At 44.5% G+C, this 22,175-nt stretch overlaps 1 protein-coding gene across 1 annotated transcript in view; it reads right to left on the bottom strand.

The window, feature by feature from the left end:
• RALGPS1 (Ral GEF with PH domain and SH3 binding motif 1) overlaps positions 1–22,175 on the bottom strand; it is a 247,969-nt gene that overhangs the window by 146,048 nt on the left and 79,746 nt on the right. Inside the window, exons 7-8 of the mRNA XM_088018754.1 lie at positions 20,773–20,865; positions 5,965–6,091 (exon numbers count right to left, since the gene is read on the bottom strand). Coding sequence (XP_087874880.1) covers positions 5,965–6,091; positions 20,773–20,865 — 220 coding nt within the window. The remainder of the gene's footprint in view (positions 1–5,964; positions 6,092–20,772; positions 20,866–22,175) is intronic.

Raw genomic sequence — 22,175 nt, 5'->3', positions numbered from 1 at the left:
ATTTACCAAGAATGTCTAAATGTTTTCTTACGATTCAGAACTGTCAGAATGCCTAATTTTTTTCTTCCTTGAGAGATCATGATTTTCCACACTGCCTATGGTTACTTTTAGAATCAGCTCTAAACCTTTTAAAATCCATTACATTCTTAATTTTATGTAGCTATTTCCTGGAGGGAATTATAGGTAGTGAAAACCAAACACCCTCTAAGTCAATAAAGCTGTTTGGAAATAAATGGTGGAACCATTCTTTACAGTTCTTGCCTGCTTTTATTATCACTGCAATCTGAATTGGGTATGACCAAGGAGTTACCATCAGATCAATTTAAGCTGCAAATAATTGACCTATTTCCCACCGCTATTTTTACGCTTTGAAGTAACTGGGAAGAAACTTTTTCAGACAGTCTTATTTTTAAAATGAAGTAAGTTTTTCCCTCAGTGTTTTTTAAATTATGTTTCACGAGAAACAGTGGGCCAAAGTGCGGCCAACTGGCCCTAAAATTTGCATGCAAAGGAGCTGGACGACACATGTACACGGTTATTAACACCGGCTAGTGTTATGTGAGGGCACCTCTACAGGGAGTGAGGCACACACAAGTGAAAAGTCCTGAACAGTCCCAGGAAACCAGTCAGCATAAAACCTTTCACAGATACTTGAGAGAACCGTTACAAAAATAAACCCGATTCTTGCCATTAGAGGCAAGTATCTGCTGGAGCAGCATCCAAGGTCTCTAGCAACAGAGGCAACAAAGCAGCAGGAAATATCAGAAACTGACCTGAAGTCTCTCCCAGAGAATAACTCCCTCTCCCTGAGGGAAAGACCTACAGTGAGGACTTTGCCAAGGGAAAAAGAAATGGTTTCAGACGTTTTTTCCTATATTGTACTTTCCAGGAATTATGTAACTATTCCTCCTTCGATAAACAAATCCAGCCCTGGGACAGGTTGGGTTTCCCAGAGGAAGCAGTACTGAAACTACAACCTGGATGTGGGGAGGGTCTGTCCATGGTGATCAGATGGGCAGGTAGGGCCCCAGCTGCCCTCAGGATGATGGGCCCACTAAGCCTCAGAATGGGATCTTGCTTCCTTCTTTTTCACGAAACTGTGGCACCCCCCTGGTAAACCCTCACACAGTCCTGAGAACAGAAAGCATGTTGGCATCCCCTCCTGTTCTCTCCCTCTTGCTGGGGTATGTCAAGAGTTGTTCTGTATGAGCGTGAGAAATGCAGCCCAATTGGCTGAGGGGGGACAGAAATTGCCATCAGGCTGCAAGCACAGAGCAGGGCAGCTAAGCGGGGCTCTTGGAGGTAGAAGCAGGAGCGCTGAGCCACACCAGGGCCTAAACAGAGCCTCTCCGCTACCTAATTCCAGGAAGAGGCTGCTGAGATGAGGCCATCAAGGACAAGGAGGGCCACGGCTCTAGAAACTCGGGGCTGGCCCAGGCTATGTGTCCACTGCAAGTGCAGACCACGAGAGCCATCGGGTAATGGACGAGGGCCCTCTGGCCAGTGGCCTGAGGAGATGACTCAGACACGTGGTCTGATTACAAGGGACAGGGTTCAGAAAGGGGAGACAGTATTGGTCTGCTTTGCCCTCAGAAGCCCAACACAGCACCGCCTTGAGGTCCAAGAACAGAGAATGTCACAAGAAAGAGTCAACACAATTCATCCGACTTCATATAGTGTCTGATGGAGGCCACCCACAAGTTATAAATGGCAGAGAACACACAGGTGCCAACTGCAAGGGAGGAATAGGAAAATAATAACCAGCAGAGTGGAGGCGGGCATCAGGAGAAGGCAGTGTCAAGAGCTTAGGGCTTATGGCCAGACCATGTGGGCCAAGTCCTGGCTCTGCCACTCTCTAGTTATGTGACCCTAGGCAACCTCTCAGCGCCTGCTTATTCACTGGGCCATTGTGAGTATTCATTGAGATAATGCATTACAATGCCTAGCAAAGTGCCAGGCATAGAGAAAGCAGACAATAAACGGCAGCTCTCATGATCATTCTTAGGAACAGAGAAGAGGTCATCCCTAACAATCTGGGAGCACCTCTGCTAGTTGAACCACTGGGCATGCAGTAGGCAACCCTCGCCCTAATATTATCTAATTTCATCCCTCAGTTGATTAGCCTCGGGCAAAGTGGGAATGGGTTTGTGAGCTATGCGTATCAACATGCCCTCCCACTGTCATCTGAGGTAGTGATCTGCATGTCAAGCAGAAAGACACTGTAGAAGCCATAGAGAAGAACAAGGAAAGAATAAGAAAGCATAAAAAAGAAACCATAGAATGATGTTCGATTCAATAATATGGCACAAGGCTAAAAGTATGTGCAATCATAAGATGGCATAAGGCTAAAAGTATGTGGAAGAGTACTCCCCTACTAAAAGGCAAGATCTCTCATATTGGGTCCAACTAATTGCAGTTTTCAAGGATCACACTTAAAGCAATCTAAAATATTCAAACCCAAAATATAGTCAAAGGTTTATAAAATGAATGCAAATGAGAAATAGAACAGATTTCACAGAAATAATATCAGACAAAGAAGTAATGCAATTAACAAACAGAATCAAGATCATTTTGTATGGGACACTTCACCATAAATTTACAATTATTATAAACTTTTTTTTTTAAGATTTTATTTATTTATTTGACAGAGAGAGAGACAACACAAGCAGGGGGAGTGGGAGAAGGAGAAGCAGGCTCCCCGCCGAGCAGGGAGCCCGATGCGGGGCTCGATCCCAGGACCCTGGGATCATGACCTGAGCCAAAGGCAGACGCTTAATGACTGAGCCACCCAGGTGCCCCATACAATTGTTACAAACTTCTATATACTAAATAATGTAAGGCAGAAGCTATGCAAGGGGAGTCCAACATATATTTCTGTCCTTGATAGACTAACTGTCACAAATTAATCATTTAAATATTCTAATGCAATTATAAGAGTAATTTGAGAGATTTCACCTTCTTTTCCAGCACCCATGGAACATTTACAAAAAATGATCTTATGTTAAACCACAAAACAAATGTTAAACTTTTTTTTAAACCTAGAAAGCATATATGCCACATATCCTAAACCCATGTAAAAAAATTAGAGAGAAGACTATGTTTTTAAAAACCAAAGCTGTTCATAGCACCGTGATGTGTGAGAGCCAAAAAGTGAAACAATTCAAATGTCCATCAAATAAATAAATAAAATATGGGGTTTCCACACAATGGAATGTTATCTGACAATGCAAAGGAATGGAGCGATTATGCTCCAACATGGATGAGCCTCGGGCACGTGATAGTAAAAGGGAAAGAGCCAGTCATAAAAGACCACATACTGTGCAATTAAATTTCTATGAAATGTCCAGAATAAGCAAATCTATGGAGACAGAAAGTAGACTGGCGGTTGCCAAGGGCTGGGGGTGAGAACAGAAGAGAGCTGGCCAGAAGGAAAAGGGAGTGACCGCTAATGGGTGCGGGGTTTGTCTTTGGGATGATAAAAATGTTGCAAAATTGTGTTGATGGCTGCACAGCTCTGTGAATAGACGGAGAACCACCGAACTGGACACTCTAAATGGATGGGACGTAAATTCTATCTCCATAAAGCCATTTGAAAACAAGAAGAAAATTAAAGCCCTTAAAAATTAAAAAAAACACTACCTTAACTATTATGTGGATAAAAGAAAAACTGAAACTATAATCACAGAACATTTAAAGAATATCACTGAGAGGGGCGCCCGGGTGGCTCAGTCATTAAGCGTCTGCCTTTGGCTCAGGTCGTGATCCCAGGGTCCTGGGATCGAGCCCGCGTCGGGCTCCCTGCTCGGCGGGAAGCCTGCTTCTCCCTCTCCCACTCCCCCTGCTTGTGTTCCCTCTCTCGCTGTGTGTCTCTCTCTGTCAAATAAATAAATAAAATCTTTTAAAAAAAAAAAAGAATACCACTGAGAACACTGTATCACAAAACATGTAGCAGCCATCAAGGCAAAATGTACGCCCTTAACTGTTTTCCAAATTAAAGTGGAGAGAGTAGTATTTATACAAATGAGCCAATAATACAACCAAAGTAGTTAACAGAAATAACAAAACAATTGTAAGGAAAACAGGAGAGATGAACTATAAAAGACAAAAGCAGAAAGTCCATATTTCATCAAATACAGGACATCATTCTAAAACACACTGTTATGTATAACTACGAAAAATTGCTGCCAATTAAACAATGTCACAATGCTTTGTCTGCCATCAATTGAAAGATGCATCCTAACTTCAGAAGTGCTAAAATGTGGAGACAAAAAGCAGATCTTAGGATGACAGAATATAGCCAACTAGAAAGCAGAAGGACAATGTGACTGATAAATACAAAGTCTAATTCTCTGGGAAGACCAACACACATATCTCTGACAAAGCAAATGAAAAAAAGAAAGACAAAACAAAAATGCAAACTGTCAGGAATGCAAAGCAAATACAAACATCCCTACATAGGAGGCAAAAATTTATAGGATAATATTAAATAAAACTATGGTCAAAGAAAACTAAATGAGGAAAAGAACTCTATGCAAATAATTCTGTAAACTTGGGTCAAGTGGACAATTTTCTATGAAAATTAAATTTCCCAAAATGACTTTAAAAGAATTTGAAAACAGGGGCGGCCTGGGTGGCTCAGTCAGGTAAGCGTCCAACTCTTGATTTCGGCTCAGGTCATGATCTCAGGTTCATGGGACTGAGCCCCACACTGGGTTCCACGCTGGGCATGGAACCTCCTTAAGAGTCTCCCTCTTCCTCTGCCCTACCCCCCACTCGTGTTCTCGCTCTCAAAAAAAAAAAAAGGAATTAGAAAACAATGTTCATGGAAGATATCTGTAAGTTGTCAAAAATGTACCTCCAAGAAATTAACACTAGATCTCTGAAAATATTAGGGAGCCACTTCTATAAAATCTTAATTTTCCTTATTATTAGTGTTATTTTTAGGTCGTAAAAAGACAGAAATATTTTTCATAAAATTAGCATTACCATGAAACCTAAACTATAAGAAGTATTTTTCACCTATCAAATTGGCAAAGGAAAAAAAATGAGAGAGAGAAAGGAAAAGAAAAAAACCCACACGGACGAAAATACACAGTATTTGTTCGCATGGGAAATATAGATCATTTTAACCCCTTGCAATGAAAATGTAAGTTGCTACAGCCTCTATGGAGAGCGTTTTGAAAACATACCTAAAAAAGCAAAAATCTGCATATGTTTTGCCCCAATAATGACACTAAGAATTTATTGTAAGGTAATAATCATAACTATATGCAAGAGGTTTTTGCAATAAGGATGCTCACTGCAACATTTTAATAACAAAAATGTAGAATCAACCTAAATGTCAATGTTAGCAAATTCAAGTTTGGCAAATCCATGCAATGGGATTGAGACATAGTATGGAAATGTAGGTAATAACAATAAATTTCACTATAAACATGGATTTTTATATGCACCCAAACAAATGAAAGGATATGATGCAAAACACTGATTATATCTACGTGGGGAGACAAATGATATTGATTTTCTTCCCCTAATCCCTTTCAATGAACATATGTTATTTTCTGATCAGAAAAATCAATAATCATTACAATTTTGTTGGTATAAATCTTATAAAATATATTAATAATGCCCAGAGATCCAGAACAGAGGAGTTTGGCCCTGAGTTCCCCTAATTCAAGAGGATGTGGATGAACCTTGTGACCCTTCTGAGCTGTAGGCTGGGGAGGCTTGTGATTCACAAGTTACTTATATAAGAAGCACAATATCCCTTGTTTCAAGGCGCTCAGCAAGGTTCCCATCCTTGGGAAGTACTGAAGGCCTGTTCCAATCTGAGGAGCTAACCAATTACCTCTTTATCCATGGCCCATGCTGCTTCTGGAAATTTCTCAACTAGAAACTGTAAAAACATCTCATTTGGCACTGAGCAGGTTTCTTAATAAATAATAAGCCAATTCAGACTCCTACCTAGATAGGGAATACTGGGAACCATCTTCAGGCTTCGGATATATTCCCGGGTCCGCTTGTAATTATCTTCTTTAGACATCAGGTAGTCCAATTTCTCAAAGGTGGTCTTGTCTTTTCGATTCAAAAGCTGAAGTGACAAGAAAATATAGAGTATGAGAGAGAAGAGAAATAAACCAGAAGAAACTTAAAAAAAAAAAAAAAGGCTAATAACTGTGCACAAAGACTGAGGGAAATGTCCTAAATGACACATCTGGGGTGTACCAAGTCCTGGGTACAACTGAAGATTTTAAGAGGCTGTTACATGCAGAGATGAAGTTTCATGGCCTCGATTTTGTCATTTTTCACAGAATCTCACACTTGGAAGATATCCTCCAAAGCTACCTAGTCCACAATTCGAAATGATGCCACGACACCCTGCACACCTGCCTCCATGGGTGCACAGACTCTGCAACAGCAGGGGGCTCACAGAGCAAGGCCCATTCCAGATGCAAGGTCCCCGAGAGTTTCTGCACCACTACGTCAGGTCTCTCCCTGGCTCCATGGCTTCTTGCTTTTTCCTCAACATCTTCACCACTGTTGAAGGCCCCAGGAAATTTGACACGGTCCACTCGTGTGTGTTGTGCCCACAGCCAGGCTGCCTCTCCCATCTAGGCTATCCCAGATTCCCTGCAGTTGATGGCCATGCCATATTTATAGTGGGGTACAGTATTTTAATCCAAAGAAGCCAAGCTTCTTTTCCAAATGCAGTCATCCTCGGGGTGATTTAGTTAAGCAAAGAGAGGATGAGCATATACCCACAGCCACAGGTACATAAAGACCCTTTATGACTGAGATCTGCGGTATGTAAAGGTTGGTCACCAGGGAAGGGATGGTCATTGTGCATAAGGAGCCTTCTTGGAAGGAAGAAAGAGAAATCTGAACTCCTGGTTTTCCAGACTCATGTTGTGGTTGTCCTGCAAGTCCCAAGCTAAGACCCAGTGCCAGGAAATGGCGAGAAGTCTCCTTAAATAAAATGGCTTTGAGGAAAGGAGTCTAGGCTGGGAGACCTGGTTTCACAAGAGGATTTGAGGGAGGGTCACTCAGAGAGGGCTGGCTTTGGCACAGCATGTGGCTGATGATGGGAGCTCCCCCAAGTTTAGCTTTCAGAACCCAGTGCCTCCAGGATTTGAGATCAATGGCTGAGCCCAGCAGGACATACAGGGCATCTCTGGTCAAGCCTGGTTTTGGGCCCCTGATGGTTGGTGCAAGGATGTGGGCCTGCGGCCCTGCCATGTCCATCAGACTCAGTAGGCCAGTGTTCAATTGCCCCATCATGCAGCACAGAGAAGTGGAACGGTCACTGTCCAGCACCAGGGGAAGCAGACCTTTTGTACTCAAGTAACCCCTTTGGGTTTAGTACAAATATAGTGCAGTTCCTAGGACCTGGGTCTGCAAATCCCAAACTCAGGCCACGCCTGGTGCCTCAGAGAGCCCAAACTGCTCTGGGAAGGCCCTGCCCACTTCCTTGATCCTTGCCCTCCAGAGTCACAGAGGATGCAGCCATACGACAGCGCAGCTAAGCAGTGACAGCTTAAGGACTTCAGGGAAGAGAGGCAAAAGAATTAGCTGAAAAAAAGGTCCCAGTGCTGAGGAAGTTGGAGAATAAATAGCAAGCTTTTTTTACCCCACTGAGAAATTCAGGACATATGAAAGTAGAGATGCTACACAGATGCTAGGGACAACGGTTTCTTAACTGGCTTGTGAATCTGAAGCTGCTACTCAGTATGACATGAACAAATGCACAGGAAATAACACGATCTCCCATTTGCTTTTTGTACACCATAATGTACACCTCATCTGATCTTTACAAAGCCCAGTGACAAAGACAGAGCCAGAACCAGCAGGTTCGACATCACAGAGATGAAGTGACCTGTCTGAGAATCCTTGGGGAATGTGACTCAATAGAGGAGAGGGACGTATATTACAGCAACGCGGTAAGCAAACAGAGACCAAGAATCCAGACAAATAAATAAATTATGGGCAAGGGAAGTGTCAAGGAAAGCTCTACATAGAAAGGAGCATTTGAAATGAACATTTAAGGGTGAGAAATTCACTACAGAACAACATACACCCAGATCAGAACCAGATACTCTAGCTGTGAACTGCCCCCTTGTAAAGCTGAGCAGACTTCTGACTCTGTTGGCCGGGAGGCCATTTCTTTACTAAATGCAACCTAGAACCCCACTGAATTCTTTGGCAATCACCCATGTTCATGCAGCAAACAAATTCCTGTTATCCTCACACACTACAGCTGAGCCATGCTGCCATCCAATGCTTCCACCACTGGTCTCTGGACCGAGCTGGGGGACTGCCCATGTCCCCTGCCATGTCCAGCCTCCCTGCCTAGCCTGTCAAGTGCCTCTATGCATGGTACCCCAGAGGTGATCAGCCTGTCATCTGTGTCCTGGATACGCACAGATGGATTTGACCAGGCCAATATGAGGTTGTTCCTGAAAATCACCCTGTACATTTACTTCAAACCAATAATTGGGGTTCGTTAGCAGAGTGAGACAACCAAAGGCAGCCACATTTGTGTGCTTCCTAAATTTAAAACGATGCTCCTCCAGGTCATACCTCCCTCTGTTAACCTTGCCTCTACACACATACTTCCTACCAACCCCCTCACAACCCCTCACCACCCCCGCCAACCACGCACATTCACATACACATCCAGAAGGGCTGGATCTGGTTAACTTCACTCATCTGTTCCATTCTGTGCCCACAAATGAAATTCAGGATGGCATCAGATTTCTGAGGAGTAATGCACAGGATGCCAGAAGACTCAGAACATTTATTTCCCATACATGTATTTGAAAACTACTTGAAAACTTCCTCTAGCAAAATAAAGGAATAAACCAAAAGATATGGGACATAGGAAACAGTGGATCCAATCCAGGAGTAGTAAATGGAGGCTCTGGGATGACAGATGAACAACAGGCCTTCAGAATGACTGGTTCACATAGTATCAGCCCTGGAAAAGATGTCTCCAGAGAAAGAGAAGTCTCAGTAGGAAACCTGATAGGATAGCACGTTTGTCTGGGGAGGAAATGGATCTATTTATTACACACAGTAAAAAATTAAATTAAAATAAAATAATTTTAAGATTTTATAAATTATGTAAAAGTCTCATAACATACTATAAAACACATGTTTATTATATATAAAATAATCTAAAAATTATGTATTTATCATATATATACATATGTGTATATATATAACTTTTGACTTCCCAAAAACTTAACTACTAACATCCTATTGTTGACCAGAATACAGACAATATAAACAGTCAATTAACACATATTTTGTATGTTATATGTATCATATACTATATTCTTACAATAAAGCTAAAGAAAATGTTATTAAGAAAATCATAAGGAAGGGGCGCCTGGGTGGCTCAGTTGGTTAAGCGACTGCCTTCGGCTCAGGTCATGATCCTGGAGTCCCGGGATCGAGTCCCGCATCGGGCTCCCTGCTCAGCGGGGAGTCTGCTTCTCCCTCTGACCCTCTTCCCTTTCGTGCTCTCTATCTCTCATTCTCTCTCTCTCAAATAAATAAATAAAATCTTGAAAAAAAAAAAGAAAAGAAAATCATAAGGAAGAGCAAATACATAAATAGCACTGTACCGTATTTATCGAAAAAATTCTTTAAGTGGACACACGCAGTTCAAATCCAGGTTGTTCAAGAATCAACTGTATTATATAAAAATCTGGTACAATATTCGTAATAATATTTTATACATATGTGTATGTGTGTATGTACCTACCAGATATACCATCTACCAGATAGTAAACATATATCAAATAACATTATATATTTCACTATTATAAATTAGATATACTATAATACTATATTATGTAACATTATATATTTTAGCTGGTAGGTAGATGGTAGTTAGAGTAAGAATTTTTTAAGGGAATTAGAAATTCCAGGGAAACAAAAAGGTATTCCAGGAAGGACATGTTATTCATAGTTTACTACTTGACTATACAAAGAACTATATTTACACATTTCTACTAACTAAAACACTGAATACTCCTTTAACAAAGTGATTTAACTATAGCAACATGAGTGTTTTGTTTTGTTATTCTAAGTAGGTTCCATGTCCAGTGTGGAGCCCAACTCAGGGCCTGAACTCACGACCCTGAGATGGATCTGAGCTGCGATCAAGAGTCAGATGCTTAACCGACGGAGCCACCCAGGTGCCCCAGTAATATGAGGGTTTTTGAAGAAAGAGAAAAGGTAGTTCAGGAAAACTAAACCAACATCCATCGTACAAAGAAGTCACCAACTATTATCTAAGGTGAATGGTTCAAGAAATTGTAGCAAAAGCACATGGGTGGAAATGTGACAGAAACTACCAGAAGAAACCACTGAAGAACCGGAAGTGGTTGCCTCTGGGGAACTGGGTATGGAGGATGGATCAATGAGTCTTAGTTGTTTCACTAAGCCTTTCTGTACTTAGTGATTTTTAAAATTAATGTGCATGTATTATGTTGAAAAAATTCTTTTAAGACTTAATTTTTTAAACATAGGGTTCATTTATTCAAAAAATAACAGCATTTATTCATGCATGTTTTAAACTTTTATTACAACTAGAGCCATAAACTCACATGAACTGAAGGTCCTTGAGATTTCAGACCTTAATGGAAGCCTCAGGAAGGAGCCAACAAAACTACATACAAGAAAATAAATTACTTGCCTGCATGAGTCAGACAGATACTGAAAGCTTTCATGCTCAGGAAAAGAGGTAAGAAAATAAGATCAAGGGGCGCCTGGGTGGCTCAGTCGGTTGGGTGCCTGCTTTTAGCACAGGTCATGATCCCAGGGTCCTGGAATCAAGCCCCACAGTGGACTCCCTGCTCAGCAGAGAGCCTGCTTCTCCCTCTCCCTCTGCTGCTCCCCCTGCTTTGCGCGCTCTCTCTCTCACTCTCTTTCTCAAATAAATAAAATCCTTAAAAAAGAGAGAAGAAGATAAGATCAAGGAAGAGTTCACTTAATACAATAGGAAACTTCACTCTGGCACAGCTGAAGCTGTGAGGCTCTCTGAGATTTCCCCCACAATATTTATAATGACTGGGGTTAATTGTGCAATTACATGTGTCTCCCTCAGCAAACAGTGAATTCCATGAAGGCAGCAACCATGCTGGTTGTGTTCCCGCCACTATTTCCTCAATCTGGTATGGTTCTTGACACAGAAAGCACACTGCCTAAATATTTGGTGAATAAAAGAGTGGAAAAACTAACAATGATAACTTAAAAATCCAAATCCTTGGAAAATTCTGAAAACTCCAATAACTCTTGGGTAAAAGAAAAAAATAAAAGCCAGGATTATGGACAATTTACAAACCACAATGAGAAACCATACGTTAAGCTATGTGATGAGGCCAAAACTGTACTGAGAGGAAAATGCATGGTTTTAAACTCTTTTTAAATTAAACAAGTAAGATTATAGATGAACTAAACATTCAACTCAAGAAGCTAGAAAAATGGGTGGGGGGTAAGTAAGGGAAATCGATTAGTAGATAAAATTAGAAATTGATATGTTACAAAACAAAACTAAATGCCAAACCTATAGAAACAATAACTAGACCCGAGAACTACTTTTTATATCAACAAACTAGGTAAACCCTCTCTACAAACAGGGCAAAAAGCAAAAATATAGAACATTAGGATTGAGAAAGAGTCTGTGACCACTGATGCAAAGTACACTAAAATTACAAAGTAAAAATCAAGCCGCAGGATACTGATACTACATAATTTTCATGATACCAAGTGTCAGCCACACGGGGTAAATGGGACTCATAAACCACGGGGTCAAAAGCCAGGAAGATCACAAATCTTGGTCAAATAGGCTGCTTTTGGAAATTTCCCTTATCACACACACTCTGAGAAGCTACATGTGGCACTTGTATTGGACTAATGATGAAAACTTCCCTCATCTGGTAAATAGCTCAAATCTGGAAGCTGTCTCCATGGAGCGAAAAAGAAAAAGTCCCTCCAAATCTTCTTTATGAGGACACTGGTATCTTGTTCCCTCGCCTTGAGAGAATAACTTTTCTTGATACGTGGAAATGCTTTCCAACAGAATAACATTTCTTGATACGTGAAAATGCTTTTCAACAAAGAGCCTGTTGCTCCAAATATGTTAAAACTGGCTCAAAATTCTATTTCAATTCCAGTGTCTACTGCTGGTATGGAAAGAATTTTTAGTTCTGTGGACGATCTATGGACCAATGGATTGAGCAGACTGAGTGTGGAATGAGTGAGGAGTAAAACAAGGGCACTTAGAAGAAGTCACTTTTACCTCTTTTGATACAAACCATCAGTTTCTGAGAAATAAATAGGCTACAAAGTCGTGTATCTAACGTAAACTACTTGCAATGGAGCCTGTCATAAGTAAGATAAGGGAAGCTTGTGACTTGGAAACTTCGTAGGTGTCCGGGATAGCTGTCTGTCCCCGTTTGTCTTTGACCTAAGGCCTTCTGAAACTCTGTACAGATAGAAGTTAACTTATGGAAAGTGTAGTCATGTCCACAGAAAGGCAAATTACGTTTCAAGAAATGCCACTGATTATCACGCTGGGAATACTAGTTTCACAGTCATTTAAAAAATTATTTTGGCATTCTGGAGTACCTGGGTGGCTCAGTCGGTTAAGCATCTGCCTTCAGCTCAGGTCACGATCTCAGGGTCCTGGGATCGAGTTCCGCACTGGGCTCCCTGCTCGGCAGGGAGTCTGCTTCTCCCTCTCCCTCTGCCTGCCACTCCCCCTGCTTGTGCGCTCTCTCTCTCCCTCAAATAAATAAATAAAATCTTTAAAAAAATTATTTTGGCATTCCTTATGTAACTATGAAAGTACAGTACTCTGGATTATCTTTTGATAGTATCTTACTGGTTGTAATATTTTACTGGTTCTCTCACTAATTAAGGACTTAAAATCTTTGGCAAGTTTTCATTTTATATCTATATGAGTCATGAGTTCACCTTTTAAAAATATCATCCTTTAACAGTTTACATGCACACACACATATATACATACATTTGCATGCATACATACATAATCTATAATCCTATAGGACAATTTTTACCATGTGTTTCCAATAATTTTGCTAAATTTTAAAAATTCTGCTCATAGTAACCCAGGGAGACATTCTCACAAAGCTACTAAAGTAGAGCCAGAAGGTTGAGACTTGTCCCCAAACGGAAGCTTGCCAAGGACCCATCCTGTCTCCAGAGTTGGTCTGAGTAGGTGAGGAGTCAGGCATCAAATGTGTGTCCCCATTTGTCCAACCTGGTTGAAAAATGAAAAAGGCTAGCTAAGACAGGGAGGGTAAGAAACAATATGAGAGGGCTCTGGAGAGAACAGACTCCATTATGGGGAGGAGGACCTTCAGGAAGAGGTAGTTAGAGAAACAAATCTCTAAGGATTTCAACCAGTAAAGACAGGGCTGGAGAGGCCCTCAAAGCCAAAAAAAAAAAAAAAAAAGTACAAACAGTGGCCTGGAGGTAGGAACACACAGGGATGCTCAAGGGAGTAGCAGTTTGGCAGAAATGTTGCTTTGGACAAGACTGGAAAGGTAGTGCACTCCTATGTCTACTGTGCAGCACTATTCACAATAGCCAAGATATGGAAGCAACCTAAAAGTCCATCAACAGACAAATGGATAAGGACAATGAGGTATTTATATACAATGGACTATTATACAGCCATAAAAAAGGATGGGGTTGTGCCATCTGCGACATCATGGGTGGACCTACAGGGTGTTATGCCAAGTGAAATAAGTCAGACTGAGACAGACAAGTGCTATATGATTTGGCTCAGAAACCAAATGAAAAAACATTTAAGAAACAAAAAGCAGGAGCAAACCTGTAAATCCAGAGAACAAATTAATGGTTGCCAGAGGCAAAGGGGTTGGGGGGATGGGCAAAATGGGTGAAGGGGAGTGGGAGATACAAGAGTTCAGTTGTGGAATGAATAAGTCATGGGAATAAAAGGCACAGCAGGAGGAATATAGTCAGTGATACTCTAACAGTGTTGTGTGGTGACAGATGGTGGCTACACCTGTGAGCACAGCATAATGTATAAACTCGTGAGTCACTGTGTTGTACACCCGAAACTAATGTAACATTGTGTGTCCACTACACTCAAAAAAATTAATAACAATTTTAAAAAGACTGGAAAGGTTGTAGAGAGATGGAAACTTGCCACTTGGCAAAGTATGTTTTTAGCATTGCCATTTGGAAACCACAGACATATGATGACCATTTTGGCTACTCGTTCTACTCTTCCCATACATCCACTTGACTTGCAAACAGGGCACCAATCACAATAGTTAAGCATGAACAGCAAATACTAATCAAAGGGGGAAAGAATGAACTGACTGTGGCCATGTGTGAACAGGGAATCCCTCTGGCCAGCTCTTGCATCTCTCCCGCACATGGCTTGGGCCACTGAGTGGCTATGTTGCTGGTGGTGGCAGATGCTCCACTGGCCACAGTGGAAAGGTTATGGTTTGTTTTTTGAGGTCAGGAAGTAGGTGTGAAGTAGGTATGAAACCTTTCAGTATTTGCTGCCGTTGCAAAATGTCTCTACTGTGTCCTCTACGCTCTGCAGTACGTTCACTACCTGTGAGCATTCATTAAGCACCACACTCTCAAATATAAGTTTCCCCCTAAAACACCCATCGAGACATACCAATCCTCTTATCCCAGCTCTGCATCTCCCCTGACTCTCAGGGACTGCTCGAGTCCAGGGTTAGAAATCCAAATGATGGTTAAAAATTGGCTGACATTATATGCATTATTATAAAACTGGGGATGGTGAGTGAATGTTCAAATGGCAGGTTAAAAAGAACAGCATCAAAAGGATTATATCAGAACTTCCCGCTTTGGAAGAGTAGGGGGCACAGAGCCCCCAACCAAGCAAAGAGTATGAAAAACCAAGTGAAGACACTGGAGCTCCTCAGGGCGATCACCCCAGCAGTGGTGTGAGGAAGGGCCCGGGAGATCAGCAGCAAGGAGAGCAGCCCAAAAACAGTGATGACCTCAGGTCAGAGATAACCAGGCCTGGCTCATTCAAGAACAGTCAAAACTAATGCTAACAACAATAACAGCTGCAGCTAATACTCACCCAACACACTTCCTGATGTGCCAGACACAGTCCTCAACATTTTTTCATATATTTACTCATTTAATCCTCACCATAGAGGCAGGTCCGAGGCTAAGCCCGGGTATCTGATTCAAGAGCCTATGTTCTTAATCTCCATGGGACACTGCCCCTCACTGCTTGGCCTGGGGTCCCCACACCAATTCAGGTCTTGTGTACTCAGACCCCATAGCTGCCTGAGGTACAGGCTGGGGTGACAGTTCCCCCCCATAGGTGACTTTTTTTACTCATGCTTTCATGGGGCTCCCCCAGGCTGGACAGAGATGTTCTGATGGGTGACACTTGAGGGTTCTCAGGTTCCTATGGGTAGCTGAGTTCCAACCCCCCATGTGCACGAGGCCTGCAACCTGGACCTTCCTCCCATGCACTCAGGAGAACCCCAGAGCAGCCGCAAAGCCAATACACAGTGGCTTCTCAACTGTGCTCACAGTGCTGACTCTGAGAGCATGCTTTATTTCCAGCACATGGTGACTTCCCTTTCTTGGCTTCTGGTTCAGCTTTGCATCTTGGTTTTTAATTTGGTTGTATTTTATCCAGCATTTATTTGTGTTTGTGTGTTTGGAGCAGGCAATCAGGAGGGAGGGGCTTATTCCCCAACAGCTCTGTCTACCATATTGCCTCAAAGTCCAAAACACAATCTGCTAAGAGAGTCTTCTGGCACTCACGATCACTTCCTGGAAACCAAAGCTTGATTTCAAACGTGCCAAGCATGAGCTGTCAAAGGAACATGCAAGCAGAGGGCTGTGTGGAGCAGGCGTGGGAACAAGGGTCTAGGGCTGCAGAAGGAGGCTGAGCGTGAGCTGCAGAGATTGCCTCCACTGGGCTCTGAAGTGATGGTGAAGCTCTCCGTGCCGTCGGGTCCCCAAGGGATAGGAAGCAGATGGGAGGGCGGGAATTGGGGTCAGAGCCCCACAGAACACTTACATCCAGTGGGCGAGAGGAACAAAAGCAGTCAGGGAGGAACCAGTTGTCAGAACAGCCAGAAGAGGACTAAGCCAAGGAAAGGAGATTTTTCAAGAAGGGGGTAATGAAGTATCCAATGTTGTGGCAATGAAAGGAAGGTGAGGGTGACAATGTCAGCAGAGTTCATGACTGGGACCTTCTGAGAAGCAGTACAGTCACGGCTATGGGCAAGGACAGGGGAATGAGTAATTGGAGACACAAACGTTGGTTTCCCCTGCCCTCCAACTCCTCACCCCCTCACCCATTTTGCCTCCCACCTGAGCCCTGGCTCAGGAAAACCTGAAAGAGACAGCCCATGCCTACCACCACCTTCTCAACAACATCAGAGGAGGGCCCCTGGGGCACTACATCAGACACGGGGAGCAGAGGTATTGCCTGAATAAAAGACTCGAAAGTCCGAAATATGTGAACGCCACACATCTGCCTTCTCAGGACCTTTGCAAAGTGGCTGTTCTCCAAACTGCAGAGCTTGATGACCCTGTGTCCCCAGGTGTCTGGAGAGGTTCCGTTTCCAGGTCCCCACCCTGCAGACCAGGCCACCTGGCCCACTGGCTAGGATTTCCCCTTGCTGCTGCGGATGAGTCAAACTGCCTGGATCAATTCAGTAGGAAAGAGCAAATCATGATAGGAACATGCAGAGAGCCAGCAGAGCTGTGTGCATGCGCGCGCGCACGCGCGCGCATGTGTGTGTGTGTGTGTGTGTGAAGCACATGACTATAATTACTGTAAAGAGTGACTCACCCAAACTCCAGGAATTCCATACCCGCAGGTCACTCATAAGTAAGTCAGCCTCCTCCTGGGACCACCCTGACCAGAGAAAAGGCTTCACCATCATCCTAGCTGCTCAGGCCCCAAACCTAGAGAACCTCTTCATTCCTTTCTTTTCCTCCTCTCCAACATCCCACCACACAAATCTGCCAGGTATGCCTTCAGGATGCCTCCCTTATCAGTCTCTTCCTCTCCTGTGTACTGCCACCTCCCCACCCCAACCAACACCACCGCACTGGATGCTGTCTGACCTTCTGACCAGGCCCCATTTCCCATCCTGGCCCCCTGCACTCCCTGCCCAGTTTGTTTTCCACACAGTAGCAACAGTAATTTAAAAAACAAAAAATGAAAAGCAGCTGTAAGCCAGATCATGTCCGGCTCTGTGCACTTGAAACAGAACCTAACTCCTGTCCTGGGCTGTAAGCCCGTCACAACGGGCCCGCTGCCCACCCACGGCATCTTGCATCAATCTCCTCCGGGCCCACAGTGCCCCTGCCACACTGGCTCTGAGTTTCTTGATGGCACCAAGTTTCTTCCCACTGTGGGTCTTTGCACTGCCTGTACCCTCGTCCCGGCACAGCTGGCTCCCCATGTCACTCGGGCCTCAACTTAGCGCAGTCTTCCTTCTCAGAAAGGCCTTCCAGGATGCCCCACGCTCCAGCAGACCCCAGTCCTCCTCTCTCACACCCTCCTGTCTTGGTCTCCTGTGTCACTCCCATTCCCACAGGACAGTTCTTCGCTCACTGCTTCACACACTCAACAAACGTTTATCCATCACTTCTTATACCAGCAAGACGAGACACGTGTTTATCCTCCCTCAATAATGTGTCTGTCTCCTCTGAACAACACAAAAGCCCATAAAGATGGGGCCCTTGACCGTAGCCTGAAGGTCTGGCACGGAGGGAGCATTCGGTAAATATTTGATTTGTAGAATGAATAAGAGCCGCACGGTAGGGCGTACTCAGGAAACCAGAATTGACCGATTCTGTCTTGCGCACGTCGCATGGCCTTGAGGCAGCCAGTACTCCTAAGAGGCCCCAGTGCAGGGATGAATCAGACCTCGCCTGTGTTTTTCCAGGCCAGCAGAAGGTGACTCCCTCCCTGTTTGCACATAAGCCAGCATTTACTAGGGCCTACTGTGTGGGACCTGTGCTCAGTGTCAGTCTCCAACCCATCCCAAGTCACTCAGTTGCTGGCACCCTCCAGGCAGCCATGGACAGGTCAACGGGCTGCCCTGCCCTACAGCTAATGACCAACTGGCCCTCGCTGGAGGTCATCCATCGTGAAACCAAGTGGCAGGTCTCTGACACACCCATAACTCCCTTCTGTCCAGGTTTCCCAGATATCCAGGGTTTCAGTGCCACCCCAGGGAGAGCACTTGGGGAGCTAGTCACAGCCTATCCCTGAGGGTCCGAGTGCCAGCCTCACTGCCCAATGTGTGTGCCTCTTTCTCCTTTGCCCTATGCCCAGCCTGACTCCAACATCAGGCGGCATCACCAACAAGCCATCCAGTACTGTGGCCGAGAACACAGACTGTGCACGCCAGGAGAACAAGACTGCGTCACACCAGCTCCGGCACTCGCCAGCCCTGGGATCGTCGTCAGGCCACCACACCTCTTGGAGCCTCAGTTTCCTTCTCTAAAAAATGAAGACTCTAGGGGCACCTGGGTGGTACGGTCAGTTAAAGTGTCCAACTCTTGGTTTCGGCTCATGTCGATCTCACGGTCACGAGACAGAGCCCCACGTCAGGCTCTGCATTCAGCACAGAGTCGGCTTGGGTTTCTCTCTCACTCTCCCTCTGCCCTCCCCACCTCCTCCTCTCTCTTTAAAATAAATAATTTTTTTAAATGAAGACTATAAAAGCACTGACCCTCTGGGCTGCTACAGCAGTGTCTCCTATGCTCCTGCTCCTCCCAGCTCTGTGGGCCCATGAGGTCTCCCCAATACCAGGTCAAGGGAGAAGTGGGGGGAGGGGAACAGCTCTTTTTTGGCAATACTTCTGTGGCTAACCTCATTGCCAGAAATGGTAGCAAATGAAGGAAAAGATTCAGCACAATAGACATATACAATGCAAACAACAAGCATATACTCAGCTGGGCACCAGGGATACAAAGAAAAATCAGACCTCATCATGAAAGAAGGCAGTCGAAGGGAGAGGCAGACCTGTCGACAAAACCACAGAGCAGATATGCTGTGTGCTTGTAACAACAGGTGTGGAGAGAGTATCAGGAAGGGATGCAGCCGCCAATTCCACTGGGCTGGGGTGATCTGGATGAAGGTGAAAAAGGATGACTCGGGCCCCCTCCATTTCCCAAATGCTCTGTGCCAACCACTGTCCTAGGGCCAACGAGACAGGTGAATGAGAGGTGGCTTGCAAGACCCCCTTTCTGCCCTCACCAACTATACAGCTTCTGCAGGTCATGGAGAGTCACCACATTGCTGACAGTGAGGTTTGTGCACGCCGAGATTCATAATTCATCTCTCTGAGTCCGCACATAGCTCCCAGTAGCCCAGGAAAAAATAACAGCATCTAAATAATGGAAAATTCCTTTGAAAAAGACTCTCTAGGCAACTTTTGAAAAAGGATGGACTCAGGGACTCACAGGCCTGGCAACAACAGGAGAGACCAGTGACTTCCAAACTTGCTTTCGACCTCCCAAGCCACTGCTGACCTGAAATCCACCCAGGAGCCCAGTACATCAAACCGATGTAAACAGAGCTGCTCTGGTGGAAACAGTGCCAAGGTGTCTCCTTGGCACCTTCCTCCTCTTCCCCATCCCCTGGTGGCCATCAAGGCAGCTCCACGGAACCCTTGGGGCTCCACAAAGCACTGACACAAAACCACTCCTCTAGGCCAACCTCTGAGTAGATAGAGGGAAACAGAAGTCCCACAGAAGTCATGCTCTGAACAGCGGCTGAACACAAACCCAGTTTCTGACTCTAGGCTAAGACGTCTCGCTCCACTTTGCTAGGGCTAAGGGTCTACGGAAAATAGCAATTTAAAAAAACAAGGCTCATTTCTGATCACCTACAACATAATCCCTAAGTGTTTTAAAGGTCCCTGAATTAGCCAAGTATGAAACTGAGCCCAGCCCTGCAGACTGGCAGAAAGAAGTTTGGAAATGAGTTGCAGAAGCACAGCTGACAATTCCATATAGTTTCCTTCAGTTCCATGGGACATAAACAGGTCTTGAAAGGTTTGGGCTGTGTGGCCGTGGGAGACCCTGGACCAGGCGGGCCAGGAGGTGAATGCTAATGAGCTATGGAAATAGCAATTACTTCCCCCATGTCAGGCACTGTGCCAAGCTAAGGAGGATAAAGAGGTCTGAGATATTTTTAAAGTATTTTTACAACAGAAAAACTTTCCTACAGCCTCAATTATATAACTATCAGACTCCACCTCTGAGCTGAAATTATCCATGGCCTTCAGGAATAAAAACAAAACAAAACCCCACTTCTCTCTACATGAGGACCACAGGTTTCTCCAGAGAGACTTGTAGCTATAGGGCAGCTGCGAACCCAGGGCAGCTGCGAACCATCAGCCCAGAGACCTTCCCAAGGGCAGTTCGGAGCCTGTCAGAGAAGAATGCCAGCCAAGTGGAGGGCAGAAGTCATGTCACTGACCCAGCCACCACATGTGACGTTATGGGTCCAGGAAGGTCCACTTGAGGGGGCTCTGGCCCCAGCCATGTTGCCATCCTCACAACTTCCTCGTCCCAAAATGAGGCTCAGGTCCCTGAAGGAGACAGGATCCCAGGGAACCCACGGTAATCCTCTGTGACTGGCAAAGGGCAGATAGAGAAAGCCTTCGGGGGCTCGAGGAATGAAGAATTTCACCAGTGAAATGAGAGCCAAAATCAAAGGAATTAACTTACAGCCCAAGTTTTTGTCAGCCTGAAGATGGGTGCACTTTGTAATGCTGATACCACAGACATGAGAGAATGAAGGTTGTTGAGTTCTAGAAGTTTCTGGAAAAAAAAAAGATATGGAATAGATTATTTTGCTGCTATAAACAACTGAACAAAAACATGCTCAAGTGTTACCAAATGTTGTCATATTTATGAAATTCAATTATACTTAAAAATATCTCATGTAGAAAATATAGTTCTATGGAGTTCATAGAAACCATATGCTCTTTTTCTTTCAAATTGTCAAAAGGTGAGTCTGCATCTAAAACACCTGCAAAATTTTATAAGCTGACTAGTCTGGTTGCTGGATAGAAACGTGGCTCGGGATAAGGTTGGATAATGTCCTTTATGTTCTTTTTTTAGACGAATCAGAACTGTCCCAGCGGGCTTCTGTAAACTGAAGCCTTGGCTGTGCCCACAATATCCACGTGGGTCTTCTGCGACTACCTTACACCCAGAACGAGAGGGGCTGAGGGAAGATGTCACCAATCTGTGTGATCCCCTCCGCCAGGAAGAGAGAGCTCTGGCTTCTCGGTCAGTTGACCATATGCTCCTTTGAACCAGACCCCACTTGGATTCAATTCAGTCTCACACAAGTTCCCTACCATGGAAGACAAGAGTAGGGGACACAGCCTAGAGTAAGTACAGAAAGATGTAACCGCTCTGTTCTAGGTTTGGTGCTGAGGGAAACCTGCTAACGGGGACTGGGGTCCACTTCTCATTCTTGGGAGCCAGTGAGGTTTGGGCTAGCGAGCGGGCTCCATGGCTCCAATCCCAGCTCCCAATACCCGTGTGTCCTGTAGCGAGGTGCCTGAGCCTGCATGCTCATACCTACAACAGGGAAGGTAACCACGGCACATATGCTACATGGGATGGTGCGTGCAAAGTGCCAGACCAGTGCCTAGCACCAGGGTGAGTGCTCTGTGCCTTGTGGGCTGTTCATCCCTTACTGGGAAGACTTCTCTCCTGCCTGCCCCCTCACTTGTCTTGGGTATACCAAGCTCAGATGCCCCTTCCTCTAGTATGTCTTTCCTGACCCTGTTCCCAAATCTAGGGAGCTTGGGGACCTTGTCTGTGTTCCCACAGCAGTGTGTGCATTTCCTTAGCACAGTGGACTTTAGTCGCTTTTACCCGCTTCTCTCTCGCCCTGGACCACGTGTTCCCTGACAGCAGGGGTGAAGCTGTATCTGCCGTCACATCCCTAGGGCCTCATACAACACACAGTAGGGCCTAGTGAAATGAATGAATAAATAAAAAGGCCTTATGCCTAGTCCTCGCGGCTCTGTTCCTACTCAGAGATTTCTCCTTTACCACACAAGTTAATACTTCCTTTCATACATCTTGTAACAATCTCTAATTGTTTCCTGTGT

Source organism: Eumetopias jubatus, unplaced genomic scaffold (genome assembly GCF_037043125.1).
Source record: "Eumetopias jubatus isolate StellerSeaLion01/CBP00866 unplaced genomic scaffold, mEumJub1_p1.0 scaffold_15, whole genome shotgun sequence".
NCBI classification, from domain to species: domain Eukaryota; kingdom Metazoa; phylum Chordata; class Mammalia; order Carnivora; family Otariidae; genus Eumetopias; species Eumetopias jubatus.
This window is presented reverse-complemented; position numbering and strand designations above follow the sequence as displayed.